We start from the raw sequence: 12,500 nt of genomic DNA, 5'->3' as shown, positions 1-12,500 counted from the left end.
ACAATAAAATCAAACCATCATGGCTCAAAGCACATGTGTTATTTATAAGTTACAGACAAATGTCTTTATCCAGTCAAAACACTGAAGAAAATAGGACTTTTCATGGCCAGAAATGTTCAAGAAATGGATTTTCAGTTCTGGCCCATTTGAAATTGTGGTTTAGCTCCCACCATGGCAGGCAGAAATGAAACCTTTTAGGCTTGACGGCACTCCAGGAATGCCATTCAAAGCCAAAATGTTGGTACTCAAAACAGATTGAAACATCACACTGTTCAATAAAGTCAGGGGAGTAAATCTATTTGTAGATTAACATCAGTCTTGTAAGAGTAACAGTTTGAGGAGCAAAAGAACCTGGAGAACAATTTAAGTGAAGTTTTGGCTTGAATCGTCTGATGGACCGGTTTTCTATGTAGAAACGAGCACATAAGAACACACTTGTGTAAACAAACCATCTCGCAGACTCCGTTATGGGACGACGTTAGATAGATAGATAGATAGATAGATACTTTATTGATCCCCAAGGGGAAATTCAAGACGTTAATTGTATATTTGCAGAGAATGTTTGCAGGACTCTGTGTACATTCAACTGGGAGGCATTATGCAAGTACGTTTGAGGAAGCTGGTGTGCCTTTTCACCACATACACACACACACGTGTTTGGAACAAATTCTGGTGTGCCTTTCCATAACACACACTCATGCATACATGTGTTCGGAAACAATTTTCTTTTAACCTAATCCCTGAACTGACAAGCATACATGAACACAGGCACAAGCAAAGCACGCAACACACACACACACACACAAACTCAATATATAGCGTACACACTGCTTAGCATCTGGCTTCCCCGCGAGCAAGCCTAGTCGTAATCTACTGTAACACACACACTGACCTTAATACCAACATTTTAATCAGCAGAGCATAAGGACACACACACACACACACACACACACACAGTTGGCACCGGGACCCGTTCCTGCACAGCAATCTGCCCAGACAGACATGATCGCTGGACGAGGACCCCTTCTCACCAGATCAGTTCATGGCACACACACACACTCACACTGCTCAAGACCAGAGTCAGTAAAATGACAGGGATAAGCCCTGTCCCACAACAAACAGGAAGGGTGGCATTAACGTTCGCGCTGCACTCAGGGGGGACACCGTCCCATTAAGGTGTCATTGGACTAAAGGGAGGAACAGGGGGAGAGGGGAACAGGTGAAGATTTCGGCCAAGCGCAGCTTTAACCTTTTGGGTGCCACTGTGTGCGTGTGTGTGTGTGTGTGTTTGTTTGTGCGTGTGTGTTTGTGCGTGCATGTTCTCTGGAGAAGTGAGTCATAGTTATGATCATGAGTTACTGTTCCAGCTGGTGCCTACAACACACACACACACACACACACAGGTTCCCATCCATAGTACCTAATATAGACATCTAACACGGACACAAACCACCAACCCATCGCTGTGCATTTACACCTACAAACATGAATACTCAACATACTGTGTATATTAAAGGCAACCATGACACAAAACAACCACTTCAATAACATAGAGTGGTTGTATTTGTTTATGTGAATTGGGGTGTGTTTACATGCAGTTGGCCACAGAAAAAAGCATTACGGTAGATTAGAAGCCACTTCGCCTTTGCACACACACACCCTACTGAGACTACTGCCCGCTCCCCACTGCGGATGAGGCACACATTCCAATTTCATATGCACAAGTGTGTGTGTGTGTGTGTGTGTGTGTTATTTCTGCCGTATGGTTTATTTTGCCAGTGTGAGCTGCTGCCTATACAGGTGGTGCCCGCGAGTGTGTGTGTGTGTGTGTGTGTGTGTGTGTGAGAGAGCGTGTGTGTGTGTGTGTGAGAGTGTGCGAGAGAGTGTGTGCGTGTGTGTCTCTGCGGGGCCTAAGTCAGTCATCGGACCACAGCGGAGCCGGCCAAATCCAGCTGTGGAAAATCCCGTACGAGCACATCCGGCCCTTCCGCGACACTGCCACCCAACATAGCCGCCCGCCCCAGACACAACTGACCCCGACGGAGCAGAGGGGAAGGATGACTGGGGAGGGAGGGAGGGATGGAGGGATGGAGGAAGGAGAGAGGGATGGAGGGAGGGAGGGAGGGAGGGAAGGAGAGAGGGAGGAAGGAAGACGACAGACAGACAGAAAAAGAAAAGCAACACTAAGCAGGGCACAAACATGTTCCGAATTCCACAGAGGCAAATTTGATAGCGTAGTAAAATGACTTAGAAGGGGGGTGGGGGGGGGGGGGGGTTGGACCAAGAGACTTTATTCACTAATACGCGTACCGTATACAATCTCTGTAAGTATTAAATATTTATTGGGGCAAACAGTGCTGTCAGATGGGAGCCAGACGGAGCATAATGGTGACCTACTAAAACGCATGTTTGCAGGAAGTGCAGGCATTTAAATTTGAGAGGCAGCCCAACACTGACTACTCCACTGCAACGCTCCCCTGCTCTATAGGCCTCGTTATTTTCACAGAGCTACATGTACGACTCCATGGCGCTACAATATAGAGAGCCACAGTTGACTCATTAGGCCATCCTTAAAAATATTTTCGTTTGCCGTAACCCGACCGACCCGGTCAATTTAGAACCGACCCAAATATTTATTTTTTTCCCCTTTTAGTCCGACCGACTTGCGGGTTGTAAATCTTATGCTAATACCGACCGATTGTTTTTTTTTTACTCTAAACAACCAATACAAATGCAATAAAATAATAGTTCTTTAGTAGGCCCAAGTATTGTGAATATAAATTACCTACATACATACACCAAAAAAAACCTGTGGCGCCATCTCTACACCATTGGTTTTACGATGTCACCGTTTCATTCACACAAACTGATAACGCTGTTACGAAGTTCTGGAAGAACTGTGGCCAGATCTTTTCTCATCCCTTCTCCCCTAGTCTAGCGGTGACCGTGTCGGAGTATTGAAATTGGTTGTGGTCTATTCAGCATTTCTCAAAATATGGGTCCGCAACATGGAGACTGCTGGTCCATGGAGTCGTGGAGGAAATTAGGCCCGGTGCTTCATCTGATAATTTGCTAGTTGATCAAGAAACCGCTGATCGACGAAAAAAGAAACAAACGCTTTGCTATCGATGTCATTAAACATGGAGCCCTACAATTAAGTGGTGGTATGAGCATTCATTCAATGAAACTAATCGATAACGTTTGTATCAAAGCTCTCGCTTCAACCTGTTGGAAGGCTATTTATTTATTTAACGAAACTTAATAGAACGACGTTGTTTTTTTGGAACGCCCTTAGAAACAGAGCAGAGACTGTATAATACACTGTATAGCATTGAGTATTGTATAGTCAAATTTCAATATAACGTGGCCAAGAGCTATTGTAGCCTTCTTTCTGGGTACATGTAGATGAGCCTATGACCCAAAAGTCTGCCATGACCGGGCCTCAGGTCAAAGAAGTTTGAAAAGGCTGGTCTATATAACCTGCATCAGAATGGGGTTTGCAATGGTGCCTGAAGGCACGGGTTGAAGACCCAGTCAGTTACGATCACGATATGCACATTTTGTAAATTCATTCCTAGGTAATCACCATGACCAAAATTGAACTTTTTTTTTTAGAATCTTGAAAAAAAAAAAATATTGACCTACCTACCAACCCATTTTTTATTTTTTTTGGCTGTTACTGCAAACAAAAATATTTTTAAGGATGGCCTTACTACTGCACAAGACAAACTTGAACACACACACACATACAAGACATGCACACACAGCAAGACACACACACACACGCACGTGCACATACACACACATACACATCCTTGCAGCACACACAATAACACACACACGCAGAGAGGGAGGGAGAGAGAGAGCAAACAAGTGAACGCGTTTTCCTTGTCAGCACTGTACAGGAACCCTATGGAGGTTTGCAAATGAAGGATGCACATATAGACTAAATGTTTTGGTTAAAGTGACAGAGGTAGGTATTGGTGAGGTGAGCATCAGACAGGGAGAGGAAGACACAGACTACTGACTCCACACAGCACCACTCAGTGTGTGTGTGTGTGTGTGTGTCCTACCTCACTTCACCTCTATGACTATTTCGTTCAACATTGTAAGTGTGTGACAATGGTCAGAATGTTCCTCAGTAAGAATAAAAATGTGTCTGTGCCATGTATTATCTATGTTTCATAATGTCTCTTGTACCTCAGTAATTGCTGCTGTTCAACTAGGCCCTCTGGGGCATCAAGATTCCCCCATTCTTTTCAATGGGAATTTTAAAGAAAAAACAGGTTTTCTGCTAAAAAATTAAACAGTTACTCATTTAGAAATGTTATCACACATTTTTTCACTTCTTTTGGTGTAACAAATGAAATCGCACCATTGAAATTTGGCCACCTTGGGTGGTACTGATATCTGGTCTGGCCCCTTAGACTAAACAGACCCTCTGTGGTAGTCAGACCTACTCCCTGGCGTGAAATCGCTCACAGTGCTAAAGCATCCAGCCTATCTTCTCCACAGATGGAAAACCAACACTGAATGTCACGCCTGAGCCGTTACTTCCACATGAGCGTGGATGTAGGTCACATGGGCTATGGGCCATGCCTACCTGACACCATTAGCCTGCTACATTCGGGGGGGGAGGAGAGGAGAGGCATGATGTGAGATGACAAGAGACCCCCTCGGGCTGCACGCTCCACCACACACACTAGAATAATCTATGAACTGCTGCTTATGGTGCCCCCGACACAACACACCACACCACACCACACCACACCAAGCACAGAGATGCACTGAAGAGGATACAACATGGAAACCTCCCTCTTCCTGACCTACAGAGCCACATGCGACGTCACGCCGCCTCCGAAAATGCCTTCAAAACCCGTGTCCTAAACTATGGCTGTGAAAGACCACATGAACGTCTCAATCTATTTTAAATAATCAAAATAATTATAGTTATTATATTAGTCACTATGCATTTTAAGGCCTAGAGAGCATAGCATTGCGACTTGTTATTCTATTTTAAGAGAGGCCATGAGAAACAGCCAGTGAACTTGAGAAAGACACCCATGTGCGTCCACACACATGTCTGACACGTCTTTAGGGGCGAAACGCTGAAGTGAAGGACTTTCAGCGCAAGACCCCTGTGGAAGGCTAGTAGTCAACATTGCCGAGTTGGAGGGCAGCAGTCACACGGCACTAGCGGTGACGGCAGCCCAGCGCTGGCTAACTCACGAGTCCCCTTCAGGGTGCACGCGGAGCCTCCATCTGGGCCTTGACCGTTTCACAGCAGCGACTACTGACCTCACACTGGAAAATGCAATTTCACATTCTGGTTCCTGGTATTTTTAACTGTAGCGGTTCAGATGCCTTCTCCAGTTCGCCTGCACTATGCAAATGGAGCACAATAACCATCACTCGGCTTGTGCCTAAATTTAGGGGGCTACTTCACTGACCACAGCGATGGTTAACCAGAATAATGAAGGGGTTCAGCGTAGCTTGCTGTGCATAGAAGATCCGTCTCTCTCTGTCTCTCTCTCTCTGTCTCTCTCTCTCTGTCTCTCTCTGTCTCTCTCTCTCTCTCTCTCTGTCTCTCTCTCTCTCTCTCTCTCTCTCTCTCTCTCTCTCTCTCTCTCTCATAAAACATCAATTGAGAAATGCAGCAATATGGGAGATATAAAAAATTTGTGACTACTTAAACAAAACTTGAAAGCATGCGTGCGTCGCTTGCTAGCACATTAACAAGCTAATCTTTCATGAATCTCACACCCTCTTGTCTTTACTACTTCTAGGATGCCTCAGGAATGTGCGGAATGTGGAAGCTGCTAATGAGGAAGAGTAACATTTACACTCCACACACTCAGCGCGGTTAACAGTAAACGCAAGCGGCTCAGTGATAAATCCTTCCTGCTCGAGTGAGCGCTGCATCAGCCTGTGCTGCTCTGCTGGGAAATTAGCACTGTAAGAAACATGTCAACTTAATTAGGCTTCATAAGTCTATGCATTTGGACACAGTTAAGTCTGTGCATTTAAGATAATAACTAATATCACAAGATTTATTATGCAAACCTTTGTCCTAGTTTTCTTTTTTTTGCAAATTTAAAGTTTAGTTGGCTTTAAAGTTCAGAAAGAATGAATGAATTTTAGGTAGCTTCGTCTGTTCCTTGATACATAATCCCTGAGAGTTACATGAAGTCTTTAAGTCAACACAATTACCACACTTAAGAGTAGAGGTGATTTTGTGTTTGCCTCTAAATGAGAGGGGCCATGTGTGTGAGGTGGTCAGTTTGACATGGGTCAGGGGTCAACTCCACCGCAGCAGATGGAGCCCGCAAGCACAAGTCATTATAACACACTAGACCTGCCACAGCGCACACACACACACACACAGGATCTGACTGCAAATGCAAATCATGGGGTTACTACACCTACGGAAACAGCTGCACTACGACAGATCTACATACAAGCGTACACACATGACTGAGCACAGACATGACCGTTACCCTCATGTTTGGAGCCATTGACACTCTCGCTGCTGGACTGGGAAAATCCTAGGCCGGACCTCTTCTTGCGGAGTCCACGGTTGCTGGGACTGCTGACGGGCGTGGAGGTGGTGGCCCCTAGTCCGCAGTCGCGCTTGGAGAAGATCCCGCTGAAGAAGCGGATGAGACGGCGCTCCTGGCTGCCCCCGTGCCCTCCCGCCGAACGCAGGAACCCCTCCTTCTCCCCCAGCGGACGGTCCGACAGACGCAGCAGGTCACTGTTATCGAGCGTGCGGTTCTTGCCCTTGGCACGCTCCCGTCGGCTCAGGCCCGCCGCGGGGTCCGACTTTCTGAGGATGTCGTCCATATCCAACGTTTGGTCCTTATCGGCCAACTCCAGGTCACGTCCAATGTCCTCGTGAAAGGCTGGATTTTGGAGCACCACCGCAGAGGGCGTTTTGGCATCCTCGCCGCGGCCGATGCAGCCAGAGCTGCTGTGGTGCTTTTCTTTGGACAGCGCGCGGAGGCGCAGCAACTCCCCTCCGGTCCAGTGTCGGAAACTGAAGCTGCGCCGGAGCAGGCTGGGGTGCCGTTTGGCCTGAGGGGTGTGTGGAGGGTGCTTGGACGATTTAGCGCTGCCTTTACCTCCTTCGTCTGTGGATTTGCTGCCTGAGGAGGAGGAGGAAGGTTTCAGCTCCTCGTCTCTCTGAGGCTCGTGGGCTGCGATGTAGTACTGCTCTTCTGTGCTCTTAGACATTTTCAGGTTTCCCTGTTTCTTGGTTGACACAGTGCCTCCGTTGGCTGCATCTACTTTGCTGGTTTCTGTGGTGGTGCGCAAGTCTCCCTTAAGTCTGTCCATTCCCACCATTTCCTGTGTTGCATACCCCTCCTGTCCATTTCTGCTGTGAACATCTCCCTCTGCAGAGGCCCCCTGCTTGAGTTTGCCTGCTGCTGCTGCTGCTGCCAGAGCTGAAGTCCCTGTTTCCTTTTCATTTATTTCCAGCGAGCGGTCTTGGTTCAAGTGCTGTGCTTTCCGAGATATTTTGAGCCTTCCAATCTCCAACTGCCCTGTGCTGAATGTCCTGAAGTTGCGCATGTGGCCGTGTGAGCTGAAATCATCGTTTTCATCCTCCACCTCTTTCAGCTCCTCCAGGAAACAGCTCCTCTGGACGTCCACGGAGCCCTCGCGCCGGTAAGCCCCCACTTTGGGGTTTTCTAGGCGCCGGTGTGCTGTGCCCCCATCCCCATTCCCTGTTCCGTCATTCAAGCTTTCTTTTTTCACTAAAGTGAGAGAGATCCGGTAAACAGTTTTCCTCTGTGGCGTTCCCCGCTCCATCCTGTCACTATAATTACCATCCAAAAGGTGCATTCTTATCCAGCGCTGTTCAAATTAATATAAACAAGTCGCGCTGGGTTTGTAAAGGACATGTGATCACCTTAAGTTTGATAACGGCAAATTAATTACGACGTGCATATCAAGTGACAGCAAAAAATCGCCACCAAAAATATATAAATAGACAATGACTTACAAACTCATCAACAATGTGCAAATAAGCTGAGTGCAAAATTATTTTTGCGCATTTTCTTTCCTAACCATTAGCATCTATTTTCATTATGTTCGACTTACTGGTGCCACTAAAATCTTTGCGATGTTTACAACACACAGTCCCATCACAAAAGTTGGTACTATCCAGTGAAAATGGATCCAGAATCCTGAGGAAACAGAGCTTTCTATCCGTTTGGTGAAATAGAAAGTCCCGGCTAGAATAAAAACGTCTCCTGAAAAAATATTATTGTAGTGTGCGTCTGCTCTCCGCTATTGTGCCCATGCATCCCCGTCGCGTCGGCAGCTTGTTCGTTAGATCTGATTAACTACTTTTCTTTTCATTGCCGTATGGCCGATTGTGATTCAAATACAAGGACACACGACCAGAATTGCGCTTCACGGTTTCCTGAACAATGGCTCCGTCAACGAGAGGAGAAAAAAAGCCACGGGTCCATAGCCTCCTACCCTACCGTGACTGTTCCTCTCGTCGCACAGAAGAGACACGACCATACAGCAGAAATGAGGTGGGGTGAAAACACGGAGCGGAGTTCATCTTACGGAGGGGGACAAGACAACATTTCATGCCGCTTGCATCATAGACTGCGTTTTACGCATTGTGGTCAATCTCAACACAACGTTACTGCACTTATGACTGAACATTCTGCAATTTGCAATAACAACAGGAGCGTTTCGAAACATACATAAATGTATTTCAGCTACACTTCGCCTTATACAATATGACAATGCTATTCAGACGCAGTGAACAATGAATAACAATTGTTACAACCCCAATTGAAGCCCAAGCTAAACGCAATTCTACGAGATCTGTGAAGCTTGAGCACAATATTACGCATAGCCCATCTTCCTTTTCGCTTTAATTTCACTGTGTAGGCTAACAATGGCGTCGGGACACAAGGGGGAATCAAGGAGAGCCGGCGCACACATGAGAGCTCCGATCCACAAGATCGCATTTTCCAGGATGTTGGCGGGGGGTTGTGTTTGCCTTTTCTCCCTGTCCATCAAAGGCTCTGAAGCTCAGAGGACAAGAATATACGGTGCACCTATCGCACTGTCCCGGGTTCTCAATAAAGTGGAAAACGGTGCCTTCTGACACGTGAATTGGACACCAAATATGTCATGTTTCTTTATATCTGAATTATGTTGCAATTTTCCAATAGAAACGTCTAAAAAATAGTTTTTTTTTCCGGTATGAACCTCCAATGAAAACGGTTCACCTGGAGAAAAGAAAGCAGCGCAGAGCTTCGTCTTAACGTATTACACAACACCACTAGGCTAAGCTCAGAGATTAAACCACTCTAACACATCTCTGCAGCAGACACGGAATCACACACTCGGAGTATTCCTTTCCTTCTCTCCAGCCGGTTTCCTCAACCGTTCCCTGTGGCCATGGTGCAGCTGGGTGGTTGACGGACATGACCTCCTTTATCTCCCCCTCTGCTTTTCTCTCCAGTGCAAGTTCTGCTCAGCTTAAGGCTTATTAAGATGACACACTAAAGCCCATGCACCCACTCCTTTCCTTACTTCTCTTATTAACCATCCACAATAGAAAACCAATCTTTCCAGTTGATGTCCTCACCTTGCCAAGCCCATTAGTTATCTTGTTATATTCACTCCACTCCCTCTTTCACTGTCCCCATCTCTGTTCTCTCTAGGCCTCAGTTAGTCATCCAGTAAGGAGATGATACAAGGGGCAACTTTTTTAGAAATGTTGCTGGGCAACCACATTCACATTCACTGTGTTCTGATTGGATGATCATGAGCATTTGTCTAATTGATGATTAAAGTTCTACGGAACAAAAAATGATGATCAACATCAATGGGAATGTGCCACAACAATATTCAGGAACATTGCCTAACGACATCGCTCAAATAGTTGCCTTGTGCATCATCAGTTCTAGTCTGTGTGGCCTCACTGACGTGTATACTAAGGCACTATCTGCTGAGAGTAACATTATCCACTAGGCATGTTTTAACTGACTAACCATGATGTGAGATTAAAGGCTTTTTAAACATATAACCCTTGTCGTGTGCCCCTCTGATTTCTGAAAAAAAAAGTAAACTGAAAAGCACCAGAGAGACATCCAGCTTTACAGGCAGGCTACACCAGGCATGTAACTGACGTTTTCCATTCACGTAGCGTAAAAATAGTTCTTGTAAGACTGGTGTAGCCAGTTCCATTGATCATAGAGGAAGCTAACTGATGCAGCATACAGTACGCTCTGCAAACGGAACACTAGACTTGCACGCCGGGTGTAACTTGCCTGTTAGTCCCCAATTATTTGTGGCTGAATATCCACTAGACACATTGGAAATTACAGCAGCACCTCAAATATCTACACAGTTACACATGCATTCTAATAGTCAGAAACTAATTAAAGCTTTGCTTTCTTCAAAATCCAAGCATGACCCAAAGCTGTGAAGATCCACTGGCATGGACCAAGCATACATTTCACTGGCTAGCACCCAAAGCGTTCAATTAGTCCTTATCTGGAAAATACAGTTGAGATCAGCAGTCTCACACAGGAACAGTAGGAACACGTTCTCCGAGAGAAGCACACACACAGGCTTGCCGAGATAATACACACATCGCCTGATTCCATATCATATCATTCTCTGGACCAGTATCCACCCGTCTCCATCATTCATGGTCTTAGAGGACAAAGGAATCTCAAAATTCCAAAAAATTAGACCATGAAAGCTGCTTAAATTAAATCATGTTTGCAGTGTTCCAACAGTGATAAGTTTCGGGGAGGGTAATGAATCCATTTGTTTTCAAGAAAGGCACCGTGACTGTGTGGTTTGCGTGCCTGCAGCTTTGTCATATTGTCAACATAAGACTGCCACAGATAGGGTCTCAGTTGAGATTACGGAGTCTACACATAACGGCAGGGTATGTTATTATTCCTATGCCATGAACCCTCAGTTTTTTCTGCAAACAACGTGATGTCAGGTGGACTAGAGAAGATGCTTTAAAACAAGTAGTAATTTTGACATTAATCATTGGGAGATGAGGGCTTTCATCTAATTTTGACATACTGAAAGTTCAGCTAAAATAAAAGTGGTTAAAATGGGAGAAATCCTATGGGTGTTGGAATCAATGAATCTATCCATCAATCTATCAATCTATCTCTGTCTTTTATGTCTCATCTTTATGTTGGAACTTACCCACCCATCTATCTATCTATCTATCTATCTATCTATCTATCTATCTTTCTATCTTTCTATCTATCTATCATATAACTATGACTGCAGAAGCTGCAGTCCTTGTGTGAACTCGCCATCAGCACTGTAGACTGAGGCCGTGTAGTCAGCACTGTGGCTGTTGAGCACAGGAAGTGTTCAGAGCACAGGAAGCACTTTAGATCCAGACTAATTGATTCAGCTCTGACCTCCTGAATCATGGGTCTTTATTTGTGTAAATGGCCCTTCATCAAGTAGAAATGGTGGCATGTAGTCACGCTCCCAAAATCTAGGTTTCTGCCATACTGTTACTGTTTCCTAATTATTGCTACACTAACGCTTGATTTCTCTCAGGGGGATCATTGTGCAGGTCGTGTGCAATCACACACCAATTCATATTAGTGATGCACTGAAAGATTGATAAGACTGGTTACAGAACACAAAACTGCACTTTCATCCATCCTTGTTCAGTGCTGGGTTTGTAATAGAGATGCATCCAGTTTAACAAAGCACAGGATCAGCATGTCATTGGCATTGGCTGATAACATCTAAAGAATGAGCCAGCAAATTAGCATTAAAGCGATTTTAATGTTTCTGTTGATTTGCCAATCCCATGTTAATTATGCATGTGATGCTTAAGCATTTTAAAGAATCCAAAAACTGAAAGCAATGATGGTATTTTCAATGACTGAAGTAGTACTGTACGCCAAGTCATATCAGGACGGTCACAGGCACACTCCAACACCACAAATTCAATTTGTAATGGGGAAAAAGATCAATCAGCCATTATGAGGTGGGAAAATACTGTATATTGGCAAAAATGCAATATCTGTTATTTTTAATCCTGTTTTCTAATGTCAATGACACTTTGGTTCCCACCTACCTGCAAAAACTGAAGTAGCAAATGCAGTAATGATTGGACAGAGTTTATGTAGACATCACTGGTACAGCTGAAGCAGGGCCTCAGAGTCTGCTCTATTAGAGGGCCTATTACCTGCAGTGTCACTCAAGAGACAAGAGAGGGGGCTAGTGAGACCAAAAAACTAAAGACCTCTCCAAAGAAGAGATGGAGAATCCAGAGGAGAGGAGTGAGATACCGACTACTAGGGACCAACTTATTCTACCGCTCTCTTTCGTGCTTGCTGCCAGTCATGAAGACTGCGTCAGGAAATCTTAAAAAGTGAGATAGAGGTTGTGCGGATAATTAACAGTGCTTAAACGAGATAAGCAAACCACCCGAGGCTTAACGAACTGGCACTAGTAAGTAAACAGACAGG

At 45.2% G+C, this 12,500-nt stretch overlaps 1 protein-coding gene across 1 annotated transcript in view; it reads right to left on the bottom strand.

Moving 5' to 3' along the window:
* The window catches only part of agap1 (ArfGAP with GTPase domain, ankyrin repeat and PH domain 1), a gene marked incomplete in the record, with an annotated part of 86,190 nt that extends 77,698 nt beyond the window's left edge, over window positions 1-8,492 (bottom strand). Inside the window, 1 exon segment of the mRNA XM_048234661.1 lies at window positions 6,498-8,492. Within this exon segment, the coding sequence (XP_048090618.1) occupies window positions 6,498-7,845 (1,348 nt within the window).
* Window positions 8,493-12,500: the final 4,008 nt, after the last annotated feature.

Source organism: Alosa alosa, chromosome 23 (genome assembly GCF_017589495.1).
Source record: "Alosa alosa isolate M-15738 ecotype Scorff River chromosome 23, AALO_Geno_1.1, whole genome shotgun sequence".
NCBI classification, from domain to species: Eukaryota; Metazoa; Chordata; class Actinopteri; order Clupeiformes; family Clupeidae; genus Alosa; species Alosa alosa.
The sequence above is the reverse complement of the archived record's forward strand: the minus strand, read 5'-3'. Positions and strand labels throughout refer to the sequence as shown.